The following is a 24,928-nucleotide window of genomic DNA, read 5'->3' as shown; positions in this document are numbered from 1 at the left end:
TTTGGACTGGTTTGGACTGGTTCTGGTTTGGACTGGTTCTGGTTTGGACTGGTTCTGGTTTGGACTGGTTTGGACTGGTTCTGGTTTGGACTGGTTCTGGTTTGGACTGGTTCTGGTTTGGACTGGTTCTGGTTTGGACTGGTTCTGGTTTGGACTGGTTTGGTGGAACACTCGCATGAAAACATTGATGATGTTTATAAAGAGACAATATTTTCCAATGTAAATGGACTCCCACCAGAATGAGTCCAGAGTGCCACGCCCCTCCTGTGCAGTTGGAGCGAGGCGTGACTATGTGAATACCTGGCTTCAGACCACTCTCTGAGAAGGTGAACAGGGATGAACTGGTGATGAGGCGCCTGCTTTCCTTCTTCAGCAGCAGAACTTCCTGAAAGCTCCGGTGACCAGTGTGCTCCAGGCTGTTCTCTGGACTGCCTGACACCGGCTGTGGAGGAGGATGTCCAGCCCCAGAGACCCTGTCAGGACTCCAGGACCCTGCAGGGTGCATCTCTGTGAGGCATTCATCGTCAGTGTGGAGGAATGTGGCATTTTCATTGGTTTGTTCAGTGTCTTCAGCACTATGTTGGCCCGTGGAATCAGGATGGGTTTTCTCTGCTGGTTGAAATTTGTCACACCATAAACTTGGGCTAAAAGCTCCGTGTAAAGTGTCGTTTGTAAAAGACACTCTTCCTTTCCGCTCTGAGCGAAGGTGAACGTCTGTTACAAAGTCCAGTGACAGATCGTCTAAGGCGTGGCCAGCATAGTAACTGTCCTGATGTCCAGAGCTTAAGTGAGTGTCAATCTGATCTGTGAACAAGCCACTGTCTGTAATGTGGTTGACTTCTCTGTATGGTCTATAGACCTCCTCCTGACCCTCCTCTGAACTGCAGTAAGGTCTGCCACAGGTTTGAACCTTGAGAGACTTCCGAGGCTCCTTTGAGGAGGCCTGAGTTCTTTGTCTACTTGGATTCCTTTTCCCCCTGCTAGCAGATTGTGGCCTGTTATAATGACCAGAATAAACCTGTGTTGAATGTTCTCGTTCTGTCACGTAGTCTTGTTTGTCTGTGGAGCGAGCTCGGTCAGGCGTGCTCCCACAGCAGTCACACCCGTGCTCAAGGCCATAGTGGTCATGTTCTTCAGTGGAATAACCTTGCCACATGTCGACTCCCTGGACACTATGCGAGGCTTGAGGCCACATCCAAGAGTGTTGTCCATCTTCACGTCTGAAGTCCCAGCAGGCTTCAGCCTCCAGGTCGGACTCAGACTTGGAGCTGTAACGAGAGGAGAGCGAGCTGGGGCTTGGATAGTCCTGAGAGACCTGCAGCTCTAAAGAACTAAGGCCTTCCCTCCGTGTCCTGGTTCCTGCTACAACATCTGGAGGAAAGTCCCTGAAGACCTCAGACTTTGAAGCCAAAGAAGCATGAGCACTCACAGGCCTCTTGCGGAGTGCGTCTCTGCTCCTTACCTTAGTTCTTCTTGATACCCTTGAGCAAGCCTTACTGTCTGAGCGCATGCCCTCGATCTCCAGCAGCATAGCGTCCACACACGAGGACACCTCCTCCACGGAGCCGCGCACTGACGTCAGGTGGAGCCGCAAGTCCCACAGCTCCTCCTGGATCTTGTTTATTCCTCGCAGCTCTTTCAGGATGCTCTCGATCAGAGCACTGGACTCCTCCTGAGAGTAGTCCAGACAGTTCCCGGCTGAATGCGGTCTCTTCTGCCGTGGAGTGCGGGGCTCGGCTCTGATTGGCCTGTAATGTGGAGCTGAATGTTCCTGGTGAGGAATCTCTTCAATTTCTCCTTCAAATGAAATGTGTTTGACTTTTGCCGACCCTCGAGAGTTTTTGTCTCTCAAAGTGCAGGGGATTTTAATGCAGCCCTCTCTTTTGAGCTCCACCTCTCCAACGCAGACAGGCTGGATGCTGATGAGGCCTCCTGAGGTGCTGGCCTCTGACCTTGGATAAGGTCCTCCATGAGCAGTGCCCCAGTCCTCATGTGAAGTAGGCTGATGGTCAGAGGGGTCATGGACACTGGATCCTTGCATTAGACGGTGTATCTTTCCCTTGATTGTGACGGCGACTTTAGGGTTCGGGGCTCTCTTGGGCTTCTCCACCCGCTTCTGCGCTCCAGCTTGCTTGAGATTCTCAGAGAACATCATCTCCGCCAAGAGCTCAAACCTCAGCTGAGAAATCCAAATACCTCAAGGTCTATGGCCCATGTCTAAAACAGTCAAAAGAGCAAACATTCCAGTCATACTGTCTTCATTATCACATCACAACGATCACGAGCAGATTTATCCCCCGGCCAAAATGCCACAGACTCATCTTTGTTACAATTGAGCGTTGGACGATAGACGAGCAGCACTTTGCACTGCAGCCTGTAAAAGGCCCTCAATGTGGAATACATTGTAATCTAAGCAATAAAATAACAAGACTTGTTTTAAAGCATCACAATCGCTCAGTGATTATGTCCAGATCTTATTCCGATGGTGCGATGCAAACAAATAGATTAAACACTCGAGTCACTAATCACGGCAAAGACACAACAAAGTCAATAATGAAACGCTCAGTGGGTGAGTGAACAGTGCTCAGTGAATGAGTGAACAGTGCTCACTCAGTGCTCAGTGGGTGAGTGAACAGTGCTCAGTGGGTGAGTGAACAGTGCTCAGTGAATGAGTGAACAGTGCTCAGTGGGTGAGTGAACAGTGCTCAGTGGATGAGTGAACAGTGCTCAGTGGGTGAGTGAACAGTGCTCAGTGGATGAGTGAACAGTGCTCAGTGGGTGAGTGAACAGTGCTCAGTGGATGAGTGAACAGTGCTCAGTGGGTGAGTGAACAGTGCTCAGTGGGTGAGTGAACAGTGCTCAGTGGGTGAGTGAACAGTGCTCAGTGGGTGAGTGAACAGTGCTCAGTGGGTGAGTGAACAGTGCTCAGTGGGTGAGTGAACAGTGCTCAGTGGGTGAGTGAACAGTGCTCAGTGGATGAGTGAACAGTGCTCAGTGGGTGAGTGAACAGTGCTCAGTGGGTGAGTGAACAGTGCTCAGTGGGTGAGTGAACAGTGCTCAGTGGGTGAGTGAACAGTGCTCAGTGGATGAGTGAACAGTGCTCAGTGGGTGAGTGAACAGTGCTCAGTGGGTGAGTGAACAGTGCTCAGTGGGTGAGTGAACAGTGCTCAGTGGGTGAGTGAACAGTGCTCAGTGGGTGAGTGAACAGTGCTCAGTGGGTGAGTGAACAGTGCTCAGTGGGTGAGTGAACAGTGCTCAGTGGGTGAGTGAACAGTGCTCAGTGGATGAGTGAACAGTGCTCAGTGGGTGAGTGAACAGTGCTCAGTGGATGAGTGAACAGTGCTCAGTGGGTGAGTGAACAGTGCTCAGTGGGTGAGTGAACAGTGCTCAGTGGGTGAGTGAACAGTGCTCAGTGGGTGAGTGAACAGTGCTCAGTGGATGAGTGAACAGTGCTCAGTGGGTGAGTGAACAGTGCTCAGTGGATGAGTGAACAGTGCTCAGTGGGTGAGTGAACAGTGCTCAGTGAATGAGTGAACAGTGCTCAGTGGGTGAGTGAACAGTGCTCAGTGGGTGAGTGAACAGTGCTCAGTGGGTGAGTGAACAGTGCTCAGTGGGTGAGTGAACAGTGCTCAGTGGGTGAGTGAACAGTGCTCAGTGGGTGAGTGAACAGTGCTCAGTGGGTGAGTGAACAGTGCTCAGTGGGTGAGTGAACAGTGCTCAGTGGGCTTCATGCAGCGTGCAGCAGCTGAAGCGTGGTGGAGCTCGCAGGAGGCATTGCTCTGTCTGAAACTCTTTTACGCTGGTTCGACTCAAATATGGGCTTTGTTTAAACTCAACAGAAATATAAATGCTTTTTCTATTCACGCAAAACACACGTTTGTCTGAAATATTGTCACAAATCTCACAGAGAAATTCATGTTACAAGCCCTCCTCCTCAGAGGTGTGGCATGTCACGATAGTGATGGGACACATGAATACTGCACACGTGTGCCTGAGGCTGGTCTGAGATGCAGTGGAATAAGCCCTCCCCCTCATGTTCGACCTATGATGAGGCTCTGAGATCTTCTGAGCTGATTTTAAGTCCACCAATCATTGCCAGACTCTAGACTGAGCATGTCTGTTTCAGATCACATTCATTACAACTGTGTGGCTACATTAGCATGTTGCACAAAAGCATTTTTTTCTCTCAACTATGTGTTTAAGACTTTTAGTTTATTTCCTGTTTTATTCTAAAACTGGACATGCCAAAATACAGGTTCTCCAGAACATGTTTAGAGGCCAATAACAATACAAATGCATGTGAACATCCAAACATCTGGTCGCTGCGCGCTACATTTACCCTGTCATGAGTTTAAAACACCTACAGCCCAGAAAGCATTTTGTACAAAACAATGTAAAAACAACAGGAAAGGTCGGATTTTGTGCTTCTTTTCAGATCATTAACTCTTTCTCAGTTCAAAATCCTTCAGTTTTCTTAAAAATCAGCTTTTGCTTTGGCTCACTCTGTTTTGTGCTGCTTCGCTCTAGCAACTCTCACTATGATTGGTCAGAGCGGTCACATGGTAACCAAGCCCGCGTCACTTCCGGGCTGTGCAGCCAACGAATGTAGCTATAAGTTAAAATGGCGGGTATAAGTAGTTGAAGTTGAAGTCTTACCAACTTGTCAAAGCCTGATCTCATCAGGTCTTGGAAGTGTGATGGCCTGGTTAGTACTTAGATGGAGACCCCTGGTGCCAGGGGGCGGTAGTGCATTAACATGTTAACATGGACTGTCCCCACCAGGCAAACTAATTATATCAATAAAAATAGTTGTACTTAAAATGCAAAGGTTGTCGCTCCCATTTAATCTATTTTTCTCCGCCCTGCTGTCTGTTGTCTGGATGGACACTCATGACCAATCACAGCGCTCCTTTGCAGATACACTGTGTCCTACGAGACAGAAGCGTGTCCTTGGGCTGATGATGGTCTCCAGTTCAGACAGAGACAGATGTGGAGGATCTGCAAAGGCTCCAAACTCTAATCTCAGAGCTCAGGAATCACAACTCACGGCTAAAACTCAAGCCTGAAATAAGAAAGTACAAATATCATAAAAAACACTGATAAGCAGCGTTCATAATATAATTTTATATTATGTTATCATAAATGTTAACTTTATATTGTGATTTCAAATCACGATAAAATATTTAGGCCATAGTGCCCTTTGGGGGCTAAAGCTGACATTTTGACACAAGAATGATTAGTTTATGACTTTTACTGGTCAAACACACTGCACACTGTGAGTCCACCATAAAAACTGTCCTCTACTGTAAACCCCACCCACTTTGAGGACAGACTATAATGGCCAATGGGAGGAGGCTGATGTAATGCTGGTGGAGTGGCTCTCATGGGCCACCACTTCTGTGAGTGTGTCTCAGGAGAGCTGGCCCTGTGCCACCAGCTCCTGCCAAACGTCCCGCACTCTAATGCTTTTACTGTGGTGAGACATCTCATATCCCCATCGTACTTGTACCTCAGCCAATTCAGACCTCTGGTCCGATAGCACATGGTCCGGACGTGTGCGCCACAACATGCTTCTCTACTGGGGAAGTTAGTCAGCGAGTGGGGAATCGCATGAAGCAAAATGTAAAGCATCAGGATTTAGACAGGCATAAAATGGTTGCTTGTTGGTTAAGTCTTTGACAGTTGGACGAGAGGGGGACATGGACATGGACGTGCAGTAGAGGCTCGGTGTGAAACCAGCCTGGTCAGATATCCAGGTGCATCGTGGATTTAATGTAATAATCGAGTTTCCAAAGCAACTTCTTTAACACAAATGACACACGACTGGCACAAGAAGCAGACGCTGATGGACGACACCAAGTTTTTCTAAATGATGTGATTTGGTCATATTTTCAACCAAAAGTGTGTTGTGACTGAAATAAGGTTGAAAAGCACTTTAGTCGAGTAAAGCAAGCACATGACACATGTGCAGCAGAGTCCGAGGCACAAGAGGCGCAGGGGACAAACCACTGCTGTGTCCAGGGAGACAAAAGCACAGAGACGTACCTGAGGAAGCAGCCGTCCAAAAGGAAGAGACACGTCCACACACGCACCACCCCAATGAGACGCTCCCACACCCAGCAACAACTGTGTCCCAGCAACAACTGTGTCCCTGCTCTCTTCTGCCTCGCTCGTCTCTGTCCTCTCTGTCCGTGTCCTTCTCTCTCTCTTTCTCTGCTCTCTCGCTCTGTCTCGTCCACATCAGGTCCTTCAGGTCCACACAGGGACAGAAGACAAGAGAAAACACCTTATAGCTACATATTGTGTAAATCTTAGCATTAAGATTATAAGAGTTATTTCTAAGTGATCTGTTTTTATTATTATACTTAATCTGAATGATCTTATCTTATATATCACTTGAAACATCTTCTGTAGTTTCATTACATAAATGTAATAAATGAAAACATTGATTATGTAAGATTTTTCATCATGTAAAGGAAAGGGTTAAACCTTTGTAACATACAAACGTACAGTCGATTTAGGAAATCCTATTTATTATTTCAAATTTGAATGAATCTGGATTGGAATTAGAGATGAGTAAATCCCTCTGTACGAGCTGGTCAGATGTGTCTGGAGCGTGCTCCGCCCACGCCGCTGTGGGAGGAGTCACAATGTCTGGTCTTTAGGTGAACGTTGTGCTTAGAGCAGCTTCTGTTTCTCATGTGGAGAAAGTGTCTCACCTTCAAATGAAATCAAGAAATCACATTTGAATCTTCCTGAATGAATCTGAAACAAACATTGATCCATCTACGTTCTGAGATATTTAGATTTAAAGTTTTGAGCATTAATAATAACTCTTTCAAATACGGCGCTGATGGAATCTCAGAGAACAAAAAGGTGCCACAAAACACAATGAGAAATTGTAACTAAAGTAGAGTATAAAGTATTGTAAAATGAGGCGTGCGTAAAATAAAGCTAAGTAAATGAAATAAAAATAGATTTAGACTAAATACTTTGTTTGAGTATATGCATGACATGTACAGGAGGTCAGACACCAGCAGAGGGCGTGTCTCCTGCCTGAGGGCGTGTCTCCTGCCTGAGGGCGTGTCCTGCCTGAGGGCGTGGCTCCTGCCTGAGGGCGTGGCTCCTGCCTGAGGGCGTGTCCTGCCTGAGGGCGTGGCTCCTGCCTGAGGGCGTGGCTCCTGCCTGAGGGCGTGTCCTGCCTGAGGGCGTGGCTCCTGCCTGAGGGCGTGGCTCCTGCCTGAGGGCGTGTCCTGCCTGAGGGCGTGGCTCCTGCCTGAGGGCGTGGCTCCTGCCTGAGGGCGTGTCCTGCCTGAGGGCGTGGCTCCTGCCTGAGGGCGTGGCTCCTGCCTGAGGGCGTGTCCTGCCTGAGGGCGTGGCTCCTGCCTGAGGGCGTGGCTCCTGCCTGAGGGGAGCGGCTCCCGTCATGTGGACTCAAGTCATTCATACTTTGAGACGTTTAACTAAAGATATGTGTAACTATATTACATGCCACCACTAGATGTCGCTAACGAGTCATGTTGTCTGAGTGACTATAAGAGACACTTCCTCTGTAACATGCTACATGTAAATAAAAGGCTTGAGCAGTAGCTCAATTGTTCACTAAACGACGTCTCGTTACTAAGACAACACACTATGTCGCCAATGTGTTTTAAACATTTGACTTTATTTGACTTTTGTCAGTTTTGTCATTTTGATGGAGCCTCGTAGACTAAAGCTACAGACTTTTCTGACGTTAAATGCACTCGACCAAGTGGATGATACTGGATTTGAGTTTGCCTGGGTAATGTCTAGTTGTCATGGCGATGCTCATCATACCGAACTAAGGATGAACATTTGATTCATTTATGTGTCACTTAAACTTGGTTAAGATCACACAGCCAGAGGAAGTCTAGATGTGGAAGTGGAAGGATAATAATGATGTACAAACAGCAGAAGAGCGAAGTCGTTTGGGGAGGAGGAGGGTCCAGGCCTTACGTGAGTGGACAGGTGACAGGAGAGGGAGGGGCCTTGGAGGGCTCTTTTTTTTCCCTCCAACTTCTGATCTTTTATTTGGTCAAGTTTTGGGTGCGTGTTTTTTGCATGAACTCTCTTTTTCTTTTCAGTTTCTCTTTCCTTTTGTTTGAAGGTTTTGCCGTTCTTGTGTTTGTGTTTTGAGCACAGAGCTCTAAACAGAGCTCAACATTCATTATGTCTTTTAATTATTATTTTCTTTGTTTTGTTTAAAAGGCCAAAATTAGGTTGTTTTTACCTTGACATTTTGCGGTAAGGATCTGTTTCTCAAGGCATAAAACCTCAAATCCGATTCAAAACTTTGCAACTATCAAAAGAAATAAAAATGGACTTTATTTCAGCTCAAATAAGGTAGAAATGAAAAAAATGCTGTGAGTAATATTGTGCCAGGGGTTCCTGTACAGGCCTTACTGGCACATGACAGACGCTTGAGTCATTTGGGGGAAGTGAAGAATCCCTGGGTAAAATCTGTTCTTACAATATGGAAGGAGCTGATCAAGACATCCATCCATTTTCTTCCGCTTTATCCGGGGCCGGGTCGCAGGGGCAGCAGTCTAAGCAGGGACTCCCAGACTTCCTACTCCCCAGACACTTCACCCAACTCCTCAGGGGGGACCCCGAGGCGTTCCCAGGGCAGCCGAGAGACATAGTCCCTCCTGGGTCTTTCACGGGGGGACATCCCGAGGGAGGCGCCCCGGAGGCATCCGGGACAGATGCCCAAGCCAACTCAGCTGGAGGAGCAGCAGCTCTACTACGAGCTCCCCCCGTGTGGCGGGGCTCCTCACCCCGCTCTAAGGGAGCGCCCAGCCACCCGCCGGAGGAAACTCATTTCGACCGCTTGTATCCGCGATCTTGTCCTTTCGGTCACTACCCAAAGCTCATGACCATAGGTGAGGTCAGAACGTAGAGTGACCGGTAAATCCAGAGCTTTGTCTTTGGACTCAGCTCCTTTATCACCACAACAGTCGATGCAGCGACTGCATCACTGCAGCTGCTGCACCGATCCAACTATTGATCTCACGCTCCATCCTTCACTCACTCATGAACAAGACCCCGAGATACTTGAACTCCTCCACTTGGGACAAGGACCCCCCACCCACCTGGAGAGGACAAGGACCCCCCACCCACCTGAAGAGGGCAAGGACCCCCCACCCACCTGGAGAGGACAAGGACACCTTTTTCCGGTCGAGAACCATGGCCTCTGATTTGGGGCTGAATCTCATCCCAGACGCTTCACACTCGGCTCAAACCGTCCCAGTGCAGCTGCAGGTCCGGGTTTGATGGAGCCATCAGGACAAAATCGTCTATAAACAGCAGAGATGAGATCCTGTGGTCCCCAAACGGACACCCTCTGACCCCTGACCACACCCTCCGACCCCTGACTGCGCCTAGAAATTCTGTCCATAAAAACAATGAACAGAACCGGGGCAGCCCTGAAGAGTCCCTCATGGGAACAGGTCTGACTTACTGCAGTGAACACAGCTCCTGCTCCGGTCATACAGGGACCGGACAGCCCTGAGCAAAGGGCCCCGGACCCCGTACTCCCGGAGCACCCCCAAAGAACACCCCGAGGGACACGGTCGAAAGCCTTCTCCAGATCCAAAAAGCACATGTGACTGTGCAAACTCCCATGAACCCTCGAGCACCCGATGGAGGGTCTAGAGCTGGTCCAGTGTTGCACCACCAGGACCTAAACCACTCTGCTCCTCCTGAATCTGAGGTTCCACTATCGGTCAGATTCTCCTCTCCAGGACCTGGAATAGACCTTATGGGAGGCTGAGGAGTGTGATCCCTCTGTAGTTGGAACACACCCTCCGGTCCAGCCTTCTTGAACAGAGGGACCAACACCCCGGTCTGCCAGTCCAGAGACATTGTCCTCGACCGCCACGCCATGTTGCAGAGACGTGTCAGCCAAGACAGTCCTACAACATCCAGATACTTTAGGTACTCAGGGCGGATCTCATCCACCCCAGGAGCCACTGAGGAGTTTGGGAACAACCTCAGTGACTTCAGCTTGGGTGATGGACGAGCCTGACTCCTTCTTCAGGCTGACGACATCCCTTACTTCCGGTGTCCACCACCGGGTTCGGGGGTTGCCGCCGCGACAGGCACCGAAGACCTTGTGACCACAGCTCCGAGCACTCGCATCAACAATGGAGGCGCAGAACATGGTCCACTCGGACTCAATGTCCCCAGCCTCCCCCGGGACATGGGAGAAGATCTCCCGGAGGTGCGAGTTGAATACCCTACTGACAGAGGGCTCCACTAGACGTTCCCAACAGACCCTCACAATGCGCTTGGGTCTGCCAAGTCTGTCCGGCTTCCTCCTCCGCCAGAGAATCCAACTCACCACCAGGTGGTGATTGGTTGACAGCTCTGCCCCTCTCTTCACCCGAGTGTCCAAGACACACGGCCGGAGGTCAGATGACACGACGACAAAGTCGATCATTGACCTCCGGCCTGTGTCCTGGTGCCACGTGCACTGATGGACCTTGTGCTTGAACATGGTGTTCGTTATGGACAATCCGTGGCTAGCACAGAAGTCCAATAACTGAACACCACTTGGGTTCAGATCGGGGAAGCCGTTCTTCCCGATCACCCCTCTCCAGGTGTCTCTGTCATTGCCCACGTGGGCGTTGAAGTCCCCCAGTAGAACAACGGAGTCCCCGGTCGGTGCACTGTCTGATCAAAACATACAAACTAAAAAAAGATGTTACAATCTTAAACTGGTAAAGCTTTATGACCAAAGGTTTTGTCCCAAATAGAAGTGATCTGAGACTCAAGGTCTGACACTGGAGCGGCTGGTCCTGGACCACCTCCGCTCCACCGTGAGCTCAGCCATGGACCCGCTGCAGTTTGCATATCGGCCTGACATCGGAGTGGAGGACGCCGTCATCTCCTGCTGCACCGCTCTCTCTCTCACCTGGAGAAGCCTGGCAGCTCTGTGAGGATCCTGTTCTTTCATCTCTCCAGCGCCTTCAACACCATCAGCTCCTGAGGGACAAGCTGGAGACGGCTGGTGTGGAGTACGACCTGCAGAGTGGATCCTGGACGACCTCACAGACCGACCCCAGTTTGTGAGAGCCCGGGACTGTGTGTCTGACACTTGGACCTGCAGTGTGGGGGCGCCCCAGGGCACTGTCCTTGCGCCCTTTCTCTTCACCCTTTACACTGCAGACTTCAGACACGACACAGACAGCTGTGTCCTGCAGAAGTTCTCTGACGACTCTGCCATCATCGGACTCATCACGGACGACGATGACGCGGAGTACAGAGGACTGGCGCAGGACTTTGTGGACTGGTGTCAGCGGAACCACCTCCTCATCAACGCGGGGAAGACCAAGGAGATGGTGGTGGATTTCCGCAGACGCCACTCCACTGCCCCCTCACCAGTGAACATCCAGGGACGGGACATTGAGAGAGTGACTCATACAAGGACCTGGGTGTTCATCTGAACCACAAACTGGACTGGACTCATAACACAGACGCACTGTACAGGAAGAGCCAGAGTCGGCTCTACCTCCTGAGGAGACTCAGGTCTTTTGGAGTGACAGGGCCACTCCTGAAGACCTTCTACGACTCTGTGGTGGCATCAGCTCCTGTAGGTGTGGTCTGCTGGAGCAGCAGCATCCCGGAGAGGGAGAGGAAGAAGCTGGACAAAGTCATCAAGAAGTCCAGCTCCGTCCTGGGCTGTGCTCTGGACTCGGTGCAGGAGGTGGGGGACAGGAGGATCCTGGCTAAACTCACATCTATGCTGGACCATGAGTGTCACCCCCTGCAGGACACTCTGTCCCCTGCAGGACACTCTGTCCCCTGCAGGACGCTCTGGAGAGCAGCTTCAGTGAGAGACTGATCCACCCTCGCTGTGTGAAGGAAAGGTTTCGCAGGTCTTTCCTTCTGCTGCTGTCAGACTTTATAACAAACACTGTTAGTCCTGAACACTCGCAATACTGACCTAACCATGTGCAATTCCGTCATATGTGCAATTACTGTCGTGATTCATGTGCAATCCATGTGCCGTTGTGACACATATTCATGTGCATTTACTGTTGTGATCACATGCAATGGTATTTATGTAGTTATTCATTTATTTATTTTTATCTTTATTATTTTCCCCTCCATCCCTTGTTGGGAAATGGGAGGTTTTGTCTATAGGAGGTTTTGTTTATAGGAGATCTTCTACTGAAAGTGTTTTTCAGACTTCCTATAAGTGATCTGTTCTTCTGTATCTACCTCTGTATCTACCTGCGTTGCAACAATGAAATTTCCCCATGTGGGACAATAAAGGAATATCTTATCTTATCTTATCTTAAAATGCACAGTTCTACTCATGCTTCAGGTTGTTTACTCCTGCTTCAGGTCGTTTATGCTAGAGCCTTAGAGCCTTAGAGACTTTAGAGATGAACACACCCCAAGGTGGGCACTGTCTGTGAACACGTGTGCTGAACCTGGAGGACTATTCCAGGCTGATGCACAGGCCCAGGCTGATGCACAGGCCCAGGCTGCTTCTGAGGTGTTGTTGAAATGTTGGCTTGTATTGAATACAAGACAATATTTAATCAAAATGTTAATGAACAATAAATAAAGAAATACAAAATGGATGTACATTGCTTCATCCTTATAGTAACAGTGTGAGGGGGCCTCAAGGATCGCTCCTGATCCCTTAAGGCGGCCCTGCCAGTCAGAAGCCTCTGTGTGGTGCCTAATGTCTTCATGAGGTTTGGATGGTGCTGTTGTCCTGGTGATGATGCGGCAAAAGCACCAGATCAATAACAGCCTCGTCCATCCTGAGCCTGTTTCTGTCTTTGTGGGAGTTTTTGGGACATCTCTGCCCCACAAACTGCCATGTGTGAAGGAACTAGTCGATACAGAGTCTCTGCACCTTGTCCTGCATTCACAGCCCCTCTCACAGCTCTTCCCACAGCTCCTCCCACAGCTCCTCCCACAGCTCCTCCCACAGCTCCTCCCACAACACTCCCAACCATCTCAAGTCTCCAAACTGAAACTCAACCCTCACAGAAGGACGAGGGGCAGGACGTACCTCCAGGAGGTGGAGGCGCACGCGGTTGTAGACTTTGAGCCATCGGACAGTGGCAGGAGAGCAGGGAGGAGGCCCGACCTCAAAGAAGCTGAGGAAGAACAATGACACTTTTTTTTTTCTGTGATGTAACAATAAGCCTGTGGCTGGAATCCAGTTGAATTTACTCCGAGTAAAAGTACAAATGAAATGTCAAATAATTCAATACCACAGGAACTGCGCTGTCCTGACGATTATTGAGAGAGAACATAATATTTCTTTCAAAAAGATCCTCAGCGTGATCTCAGGCTGAGCGCACTCTCACATGCAAAACTCCAGATTTAAAAATAGAACATCAATTGTTTTAACAAATTTGAGATTTTTCGTGGCTCCAAAACTGTGCATTTTCACAGAAAATATCCACATTCAAACTCTTGCATGCAAAAGCAGACAAAAATATCTTTTATTTACAAATCTGCTTTTAGTTTAAAGATAAAGTTAATTTTGACCTGGTCCAGCCCTACTTTAGACTTGGTTTAAACCAGGTTAAGCCCTAGTTAAGCCCTAGTTTAAATCTGGTTAAGCCCTAGATTAAACCTGGTTTAGACCTGGTTTAACCCTTGAATAGTCCGGTTTTAACACCTGGTTTAGATCTGGCAGTACTAGAAATGGCTCATCTTTTCTCTGATAGTAGAAATGTTTGAAATGACCTTTAAGGCCATGACATTTAAGTTGCACTATGTAACTTTTCTGGCAGAGGGTCTAATGGAGATGTCTCTGCTTGGCCTGCCATGTTCCTTATCTGTCTCCATCGAGACGAGCAGGAGACGCTACGAGTAAGAATTTGGGATGGACGCTACTATTTGTCACAAATGGATTATTTTTCTGATGAATAAATGCAAGACAGGTCTAACTCTACTCACCAGGACTTGGAGGGTGTGACGCTGTGCTGTGGATGCAGGACGACCTCTGGTTCTTCTTGGTCTTTTCTCACTCCAGGCTCTGGCTCTGAATGCAGCTCCTTCTCCTCTTCCTCACCCATTTCCTCACTCCCCCTCTGACCTTCGAGTCCAAGTTCCTGCTTTAGTTCATGCTCTTCTCTTCCTTCATTATGAGTTGCTGGATTGCTTGGCAGAATCAGAGGTTCATGGACTTCTGGAGAGGCCTGTTCCACACCAGACCTGGGCTGAGACGTGATCGGGCTCCCGTGTTGACCTGATTGTGGGTGATTGGTGTCCGCAGCACTGCAACAAAGAAAACTATGGGTTCACTTCATATGACATAGAACACCAGGAAGTATAAAACAGCAGAAGTACATAATAGCCACGTTTTGACTGGCCCTGACCCCACAGTTCGCATTAGAACAGTTTAGAATGCTTTTGATGGCGGAATGCGTCTCTATGTTCAGGACGTGGCTCTGGGTCAAGAGCCAGAGCTCTGCCTCCAGACGACACCTAAACATAACATGTTTTCCAATAAATATTGTACCTGAATTGTACTTTTAATCATGAGACTGGTCTCAGCAATTCACAAAAGGCTCCTTTTTATTTATTTCACTTCTTTGTGTCTCTTTGCTACATTTAATGTCTATATGAAGGTCCTCATGTTCTCCTTAGTTTGGTGGGTTAAAAAACGTAAAATTGGCACAAAATAAGGGCTCAGCTCAAATGTTCGTTCCACAAACTTGCCAAGAATCTACGTTAAAAAATAGCTCAGTGGCACCCTCCTAAAAATCAATATATATTACGCCAATGGAGGGGGCGGAGCCTACTTTGTCATCGTAGACAAATCAAACTTGGCAGATACATAGAGCATCTCGAGATAATAAAATAATTATATTATGGCCTTGCCCTGAACCATTATGGTTCAAACTATCCATCCATCCATTTTCTACCGCTTGTTCCCTTTCGGGGTCGTGGTTCAAATTAGACATGCCCTAAATCCTGTTCCCGTATTTCAATGAACTTAGGACTGAACTCCTAAAGTTTTTATTTGATGGTCACCAAACTGACAATAACAAAAAACAACAAATCTATAAGGGAAAATGATTGTGTACTAACTTGTTAAGTGGGTCCATGGGCATCTCTGGGGGAACTTCAGAGTTGAGGACATCTGGTTGAGTGGTGTGGACCTCAGGTGCGAGGATATTCTCATGGGGCAGTGAGGGGATGTCTGACAGAGGTGACTGGCTCAAGGAATCACAGCTTCCTGTTCTGGAGTCTTCTGTTAGGCCTTCTGTCTCACTTCCATCCGCGCCTTCTGTTTCCATAGAGGCTAGAGACAATTTCTCAGCCTCAGCCTGTTCTTTTGCCACTGGTGCAACTGGTGATGGCTCAGGGCAGTCAAGCTTTGTGGGCTGAGAGTCAAGAACTGAACCTAGATTTAAGTGTAGCACAGATACAGCAGAATCTCTCATTGCAGTTGTCGTCTCACCATGGAATATGTTGGATGATAGAGCTTTGAAACCTGAAAAAAGCCTGCTGGCCGGCTCTGTCTTCAGGCCTTCATCTGCAGGTGGTTGAGGTGATTGAGGTGATGTGCCTTGAACAGTGGCAGTGTAACCCGTTTGCTCTGCCTCCTCATACTCTTCAGGTTTAGAACATGATTGCTCAGGTTTCTCATTGGAGCTGAAGGATGGCTTCTCTGTGTGTGTCGTGAACTCCTCAGCTGTGCCAGAATCAGAGATCACCAAGTCTTCAGAGTCCTTGTCTTTTTTCTCGGATCCCACTGATGACTTAGCATCTCTTTTCAAACCTAAGTCTGGGGTTGGTGTGTCTTCTGCAGAATGATCTTTTCCTGTCTCATTGTCAGACTGTGGAGGTTCATTTGACTTTGTGGATTCGGTACCCTTAAGCCTTCCAAAAATATCGCTTGTCAATGAGTCTGGGGCAATGCTGGCGGGGAGGCCGAAGAAAGAACTTTTCTGTTGTTCCTGCTTTTTGGGAGGAGCATTTGAAACTGATCCAAAAAGCGAGCCAGGAGATGATGAGAAGAACCCACCAATCGATGAGGGAGCACTGGGGGCAGCTGGGGTTGAGAACATGGACATGAAGCCAGAGAAAGGAGCAGGTTCTGGATGTTTCTGTCGTGGAGTTGGTCTAGGTTCACTCATCCTAGCTCCCTCGGGTCTTACCATCCCCATACTTGGTCCTACCCTCCTCGGCACTCCCATCCTCTGTCCTACCATCCCTGGTCCCTCTAGCCCCATGGCCCCTGGACCTCTCATCCTTGGCCCTGTCATAGATGTCATGCCAGGTGTAGGTGTACAACTCGGTACAGGCTGTGAAGGTGGGACAACAGATGGTTCTGGAGTGGCACACGTTGGTGTATAAGATTTGGGAGGTTCTGGAAGTTCTTCTAATTTGGGTGGTTCTAGAGGTTTTTCCTCAGATTTAGGAGGTTCTGGAGTGTCTTTCTCTAATTTGAAACCTTCTGAAGCACATTCTTCTAATTTGAGAGGTTCTGGAATGCCATCGTCTGATTTGTAACATTCTGGAGACGCCTCTTTTAAATTAGGAAGTTCAAGAGTTTGTTCCCCTGATATGTAACATTCTGGAGCTATATCTTTTATTTTAGGATGTTCTCCAGTTTGTTGCTCAGATTTAAGATGTTCTGGAGTTTGATCTTTGGATTTAAGAGATTCTAGAGTTTGTTCCTCAGAGTGAGGAAGTTCTAGAGTTTGTTCGACAGATTTATGAGATTCTGGAGTGTCTTTCTCTAATTTGAAACCTTCTGAAGCACATTCTTCTAATTTGAGAGGTTCTGGAATGCAATCGTCTGATTTGTAACATTCTGGAGACGCCTCTTTTAAATTAGGAAGTTCAAGAGTTTGTTCCTCGGATTTAGGAGGTTCTAAAGTTTGTTCCTCAGCTTTAGGAAGTTCTAGAGTTTGTTCCAGAGATTTAGGAGGTTCTGGAGTGCCTTCCTCTGATTTGAAAGCTTCTGAAGCACATTCTTCTGATTTGAGAGGTTTTAGAGCGCAATCTTCTGATTTGTAACATTCTGGAGACGCCTCTTTTAAATTAGGATGTTCAAGAAATTGTTCCTCGGATTTAGGAAGTTCAAGAGTTTGTTCCTCGGATTTAGGAGGTTCTAGAGTTTGTTCCTCAACTTTAGGAGGTTCTTGGATTTCTTCTCCAGATTTAGAAGGTACTGAAGTGTGTTCTTTTAATTTGAGAAGTTCTGGAGTATGTTCTTCGGATTTAGGAGATTCTGTATAGTGCTTTTCAAATGTGGATGGGACAGAAGCTACTGCAGTGAGATCTTGGGTTGCCCTCTCTTCAGTTACAGTATTTCGATAACCTTCCTCGGATCTGGCAGTAGTCGACTCTGTTTCAGTCACTGGTGTATCAGTGACAACCGTAGATATTCCTACATCTCCACTTTGCTCAGTATCAGTCATGGGTTGATCAGATAATGTGCTCATATAGGACGCTACTGTTGAGTCTTTTTCTGCCTGGCTTATGTCACCTGTACATGATTCAGTTTGACCACGTTTATTCAGGTCCCTAGCTGTGTCCACCAAATGCTCAGCTGGTGGCACATGACCGAGAAAATCCATGGACTCCTTTCTAGATACTATGAACTGCTCATGTTCAGACTCAAGGCCACATGTCTTAGCGGATCCATCCCCAGTTCCGGTGTCTCTTTCCATAGACTTTTGGGCATTATTTTCTTCACAAGATGTATTCAGTGCAGTGTGGCAGTTAGGCGCAGCGTTTACGGTCTGAGTATTAAATTCTGACAGTGTGGGCTCTGCTGAGACAGTACAGGAGATATTTGAGTCTGATGGTCCAGAATCCTTAAACACAGAAGGCTCCAATTCCCCAACAACTGAAGCAGGTGTGGAGGAGGCATCGTGTGCAACTACAACTTGACTTTTACTATCATTTTGTACTCTAGGTTTAGATGTTTGTTTAGGAGTAACAGTGTCTTTAACTCGTGCATCTTCTGTTTCTTCATTGACACATGCTCCCATAACATCATGGGTACTGCTGATTTTGTCTCGATCTGAATTATTGCTCAGAGACAAGAAAGAGGGCACTTTGAAGATGCTATCTGAATCAGGGGCTTTACTGTTGACTGGTTGTGAAGTTGTGGGAATATGTTGACTGAACATGGAGAAAAGTCCTTTCCCTGGTGGCTCAGGATCTTGGAGTCTTTGTCGTGTAGTTCCTACTGGAGTTCTAGGTTGCGTCGAGGCCGGAGGACTTGATACACCAAACTTTGAAAACAAGCCCCCAGCCGACATGTCCTTTGGAGCTGTGGATCCTGTTAGAATACTTCCAAACCGAGATGTGGGCTTTGGTTCTGATGCACTCGGGGATGTTTTGGGACTGGGAGTTGGCTGCGAACCACTGAAGACTGAAAAGAAACCTTTGGCTGGAGGCTCTTTGAATGGCGGTGGTTTGGACATCGGGTCACTACGACAAACACTAGATCCTGCCGGGGTAGATTGTGCTGGTGTTTGAGCGCTAGAAAACATGGAGAAAATCCCCTTTCCTTGATTTTCTTGAGGAATTACTGAAGGTGGTGGATCTTTGGGCCCCTGAGAAGACAGAACACTTGATCCCCCAAACATTGAAAGGATACTCGTAGAAGAGGTTTCTTTTCCTGATGAGGAAGGCAGGATTCCATCAAGTAATGATAAACTAGAGGCAGCGGCTGTCTGTTCTACTGTAGAGCTACCAAACATGGACATGAAGCCTCTAGTCTGGGGTTGGGTTTTTTCTTTGTCTTCTGGATCTGGAATGCTCTTATCAGTAGTTATCATTTTCTCTAATACCTTTTCATCAGGTAGTGACTCAAGGATAGATTTGGAGTTCGCTTCACTCACTGAGAGGTTCTCCTCTTGCAGAGATGGTTTTAAATCTGTCGCTTTCTGTTCCTCCAAGTGGTTTGCTTCCGTTTTGTCAATGTCAGACTGGACAGAAGGTGAGGACCTAGTTTCTAGTGATTCTGGGCTAGACAGAAGAATATTATTTTTAGATTCTGTATTAGTCTGTGTTATTGGTAAACCTGAGGATTTATTTAAGGGGTCTACTACCATTTCTGAGTCAGAGGTTGAAATTGTTGTATCAGCCATTGTGCATGTGGATAACATGACTTCTGGCTGACTCTCTGCGACTTTGTCTACCTCTGGGCTGGAGACTTGTGTGCTAATTATAGTCTCCGATGTGTCAGATGGTTTATAATCTTCATTTTGAAAAAACTTTTCTCCACTGCTTTCTGTAGAACCTGGCTCCTCCTCTTTGTGCAGGGATGAACTTACTGTATCCTTATTTGTGTCATCCTCTGGTGAGCTAGCAGCAGACACAAAAACATGAGGAATCCTTACATAGGGTTTAGGATAAGAGTCCAATTCTGCTTCATTACAATTTACTTCAGAACCAATGCCAATATATATGGACGGAGGGTGAGGTTTCTTTTGAGCTGGTACATTTGCATCACTATGACCACTATCATTGTCAGTCACCGCTGCTGGTGTGTGTGATCTGTTTGAGAGGCTCTGCTCTGTCAGTTTTGCTTTAGAATCACCGTCGTCTACAGGCTGACTACAAGTATTGGTAGTGGTCTCGGGTGGGATGGATGGACTTTCAGAAATACTTTGCTGAGCTGAATCTGATGATTGTGAAATTTGTGATTTTAGCTCTCTCGAGCGTGAAGACAAAATAGTCTGGCTATTTTCAGAGTTCATAGAAACGTGCGCCTCACTGTGCAGAGGAGAGGTGGGAGGGAAGGAACAGGGGCTGACAGCTGCCGTACCAATATCTATTTTACTGGTCAAAATATTTACTAACCTTATGCCACTATATAATGACACCAAATCTTTTACAGTAGATTCTGCTGGTTTACCTTTTGTATCTTCTGGTGGAACAACTCCACATAACTTTGGCAAACAACTTGTTTCTACATTTGTTTTTCTAGCATGTTGCACACTCCCCTTTAAAGGTACAGAAGGATCCCCGATAGGTGAGCTAGTAGGTTTGTTCACAGCACCTTGGCTTTCTGTATTCCCACAAGTTGGTTGGCTAATTGTCCTTTGATTAGCCTGGGTCAGTGAAGGCCTTGTTGCGCAATTATCTGATGACTGAACCATTGGCTCTGATTGACTTTCAGGTGGGATTTCGTCAATGCTCCCTAAACTTACCACAGTTTGCTGTTTGACCAGAACTTTAGGTCTTGGACATACAGGAGGAGGCTGAAAACAGGAGGCTTGTTTTGGCAAATCTGAAAGGGTTTTATTGTGAACTTCGCTGACTGCCCTGTCCAAGTGTTCATGCGTATGTACTTCTGACACCATTGTGCTATGTTTGACTGATGGAATAACAGCATCCCTGATGCCGATTATACGCTCCTGTATTATCTGTGAAGATATTCTTACATTTGACTGTGTATTTTCTGGAGTAGGTGACGAAGCTGCAACTGGTACATTTCCTGATGACAAACTTGAACCTTTTGTAAGAGGCATGGCATAATTTTCATTTGAAGGAAGTTGAGATTCCATGCTGAGGTTCATAACACCAGTCAGCCGTGTTGTTGCTATCTTCCCTTCCCCTTTTCTGTCCTGTAGATCAGTCTTGTACTTGTCAAAGGTAAAATTCTGTGGTTTACCGGATTGTGTTTCAACACATTTCTTTGTGTCAAGTGATGCAGAAATGTTCCTGTCATTTACTGAGAAGTCCATTATCTTAATTTGTTGATGTTGCTCTTTTCTGATTTGTCTTATGCCAGAAAAGGTCTTATAGTCATGAGAGGTTGATATTTGCCTATGAAGAGTCTTGGTTGTACTTATTGGAGCCAAGGATTTTCCAACTTGTTTTTCAGTAGATTGGGCAACGATAAGAGGCATACCCACTGACCCATCTGTGACAAGACAGGGCCTTTGTGTCAGCAGGGGCACCACTTCGGGACCAGACAGCAAATGATCAGGTTCTGAAAGCTTTTGGTGGGAATTCAAGGACATATCCAATGAACACTCAACTACTGAAGCTGATATTGTTGATTCATTTGTACCACTGAAAAAACTAGCTTTTATCATCTTTACGGACCTCGCTGGAACTGGTTTATTTTTAGTTTGTTCTGAGGCTGATTTTATTTCCACGATTAATGGAATCCCAACTGTATCATGTGAAAGACCTGATGATCTGGACCTGACTAGGGGAACTGGGCATTCCTCTGCTGGTATATCAATGATTACTGGTTTGATGGACATATCTAATGCAGTTTTCATTGAGCTAGCTGGTGCCGTGTAGAAAGAACTGGGTTTATTGTTGAAAACTGGACTTTCTGTTTGGGCAGGGAGAAGTGTTGATGAAGCGCGAACAAAGTGCTCATCAAAGGGTGGCCTTTTTTGGATCTTGGCTTTAGAAGAGTCAATCACAAGAGAAAGGCCCAAACCTGCTCTTGTTTCAGGTGCTTTTGACTTCACCAGTGACATGGTTTCAATCTGACCCAGAGCTGGTTGTGCTTCAATTGAGACTTTACCGATTCTTGAGGACATATCAATTGGGGTGGTAGGAGCAGGAGGAATAGTAGAACATGTTTTCTGATGTGTTTGGGAAGGTACTTTGGAATATGAAGGTGTGTCCTTTGCCCAGAGAGGGACATGAGAAACAGGCTGAGTTGAAGGATGAAGCAGTCTCTCTCTTTTCTCTGGTTCTGAAGATTCTCTACGGGATAAGTTGATGGACTTGTCTTGATTGCAAGTTTCCACTGTATCATTCTTTGTCTTATGGGCAGACATATTGCAAGACAAGTCAATGGACCTACCTTGATGGCGAGTTTCCATTGTATCTTTCTTGGTCTTATGAGCAGACATATCTAGAACACTTTTAATTACGTTAGCCGGAGCCGTGCTTTTTTGAAATGAAACATGAGGTGAAACATGAGGAGATGTACAATGTAGATAAGAAGACCTCCTTGTGGTAGTGATCACTATATTATCATTAGTACTGTCCTCCTCATGAGTGAGGTCTACAGCAGTAACATTGTTTCCATCTGAATCCATTGACTCAAACTTCTTATTTTCTTTCAACCGTTTGGTCTTGTGTTTTGTAAAGTCAAGTACTTCATCTGTTTGCGTTGGTTGTTCTGATGTTGAATCCATTTGTTTTAAACTTTTGATTTTTGAAGAAAAATCTAGCACTCTTTTTCCAAACTGAGAGTCATTGGGACTTGGATGATTGTGTCTATATTTGTTCACACCAGTAGTACCACATGGTACTGGAGTGCTATTGAGAATATGAAGCTTTGGTTTGGCGTGTGATGGTTTGTCTTCCACTTTGTTTCTGCTGGGGCTGTCTGTTTTATTGTTCTTCAACATGTGAATACTTGTTGTTTGAGTGAACGGTTTAGATTGATTAGCATTGTACGGTTGTCTTAAAAGCTCGGGTCTGGATGGGGGAACATGGGGAATTGTAGTTTTGCAAGAAGTATTGGATACATTCTTGGTAGGACTCATTTGTAGTGACTGAACTGTTGATGCTTTGCCAGCTGATGTTGATACAGGTGCTGAGACATGAGGGACTGTAGTTTGGGGGGACGCATGGAATACATTCTTGATAGGACTCATCTGTGATGACTGGACTGTGGGCGCTTTACCTGTAGATGGTAGAACTGATGTGACATGTGGCAATGTAACTTGGGGGAAAGTATTGGATACAGCCTTACCAGGGCCTACAATTGGTGTTTGAACTGTAGGTGTTCTGCCGGATGGTGGTAGTACCGCTGTGGAATTATTGAGTGCTGGCTTTTGGGTAACAGGCATGGACATTTTCTTAACAGGGCTCATATGTGTTGGCTGAGTTGACAGTGCTTTACCTGTCGATAGTGATGCAGGTGTGGAAACATGAGGTACTGTGGTTTGAGGTAATGTTCTAGATACATCTTGTGGAGACTGAACTGGTACCGGCATTCGGTTCCCTCCCCCTTGACTTTGTGTTTTTGACAAAGGAGTTGTGGGTAGAATTCTAGAGCCTACAGGCGTACTGGATGGTGACCCCTCTGCTACATGTTTGGTTACATTTGCAGAACATTTTAGATTAGTTATATTCCCTGCCAGACGATCATCCACATGTGCAATATTTATTTCAGGAATTGGTCTTTGTTTGCTGGAGTACATTTGTGGCATGGTTTCTCTTGGAGCCGTATGGGCCACAGTAGAGGTTTTCTTCCAGTATGGGCCTCCATGCTCATTAGAAGAAACCTTCACAGTCAGGTCGGTGGCTGTTTTTAACTTGTCACAGCAGAGATTTTTTTCAGCAGTTTCAGGTTTAACCTTTCTTAACTTGTACACGGAGAGGTCCACCGCCTGATCTACTTGCAATGTCATGGACTCCTGAAACATATGTGAGAAACTTTCCAGATTCATGTTCATTATTTTCTCACCTTTTCTAAGAGCTGTCGATAGATCCACTGAAACGTTCTGCAGCTCATCTGAAACCAACATGTCTGCATTTTCATTGAAAAGGGGGATTTTAAAACCACATAATGTTGTTTGTTTCATATTTTTTAGTATTGGTGTTGGATGTGGTATGTTTCTCCAAGCTGTTTGAGCTTCTTCTGGTGCAGCACATGCATACAGATTTTTTCCAGCTCTATCTGTCAGTAGAGAATAAATATAGTCCTCATCAGTGTAAACGTAATAGCCGCAGTCCCCTGCCTCTGCTGGCCACCACAGTCCTTGTTCCATAAGTGCCAGCCACTGATTGTACCACTCTAAATTCCGGTAGAGCATTTCATCTTCAGAACTTGACTCGCCAGCAGACTTGCTCAAATCCATGACCCCACGTGTGAGATCCACTGCACCCTTATTGGAAGCCAGAAGTTTCCAGAAATCTGTGGGATCTTTAAAGCCATTGCTAGTGTTTTCTGTGACTTTGCATATTTCCTTTGAACTACATTCTGTGATTGAATGTCGTCGATGTATTCTGTTTTTGTCACTCCTGGATAAGTTCATAGCTCCACCACCAAAAATACAAGTCTTTCTTTGGTAAACAAGATCATTTAAATTGTCGCAGCTACTCCAAGGTTTCCTATCTTTACAACTCATGTCAAACAATACAAGCTCCTCATTAGGTCCACTACCTTCCCTCCAGGGATGTGCAGGTACATAGAAGTTACTAGCTTGTATTTGTTCGGGATGTAACAAAGGTTTCACTTCCCATTCCAGTAAAACAGCTGGACTCATAATTTCTTGTCTTTGGTTTTCGCAAGGAGCCTGGACCTGGAAAGCAATGGCCTCAGCGAGGGCATAATCATTGAGCTGCCCCCAGAGAAGAGCTTCTATGAGGCAGTGGTGCTCATAGAGATCTGGTGGAATAACCCCACACTCTGTGAAGTTGTATAAAAGATCTTTATAGCCATATTCATCTGCTGTCCCATACAACAGACGCTGTATTTCTTCCATGTATTGTTGAGTAGGGGATATAGTTGGATCTTTGTGCACATGTGCTGGTGTTGAACTTCCTTTTATATCAGAGAGAGGTGGATTTTTATTGGAGACTGGGGCCTTTTCAATTCCATTTCCTCCACCAGAAACATTGCTGTTAATAGATCCTTTAGATTTACTGGAAACAAATCCACTTGAGTACTTAGAGTCTTCTGTCTTAAGATCAGAGGGTCGTGACTGCGGCCTCTTTTCCTGTGCGTCCTCAGTGCCACTTAACAGGTTAGACAGAAAACCTCTTGGTGAAGGGCTTTTTGCATCTTGTGTGGAATGAGTATCCACTGGCTTGGCGCTTTGAATATGTGGTCTGGCCTGCCCTATATGTTGCTGCTGGACTTGAGAGGAAGACAACACTGTTGGACCTGACGATTGTAGTCGCCCATGTTCAGGTTTAGTGGGTGGAGACACTGGTGGATTGGGTGGTAAATTATCACCAGATGCAAGCTTTA

General features: G+C 46.6%; 1 protein-coding gene across 1 annotated transcript in view; it reads right to left on the bottom strand.

Moving 5' to 3' along the window:
* The window catches only part of LOC140346739 (uncharacterized), a 116,533-nt gene extending 99,101 nt beyond the window's left edge, over positions 1 to 17,432 (bottom strand). Inside the window, exons 1-3 of the mRNA XM_072432923.1 lie at positions 15,091 to 17,432; positions 13,954 to 14,274; positions 13,055 to 13,142 (exon numbers count right to left, since the gene is read on the bottom strand). Of these exons, the coding sequence (XP_072289024.1) occupies positions 13,055 to 13,142; positions 13,954 to 14,274; positions 15,091 to 17,432 (2,751 nt within the window). The remainder of the gene's footprint in view (positions 1 to 13,054; positions 13,143 to 13,953; positions 14,275 to 15,090) is intronic.
* Positions 17,433 to 24,928: the final 7,496 nt, after the last annotated feature.

Source organism: Eucyclogobius newberryi, unplaced genomic scaffold (genome assembly GCF_026437365.1).
Source record: "Eucyclogobius newberryi isolate DKJ021-1_F unplaced genomic scaffold, fEucNew1.0.hap1 SCAF_6, whole genome shotgun sequence".
Taxonomy (NCBI): domain Eukaryota; kingdom Metazoa; phylum Chordata; class Actinopteri; order Gobiiformes; family Gobiidae; genus Eucyclogobius; species Eucyclogobius newberryi.
The sequence above is the reverse complement of the archived record's forward strand: the minus strand, read 5'-3'. Positions and strand labels throughout refer to the sequence as shown.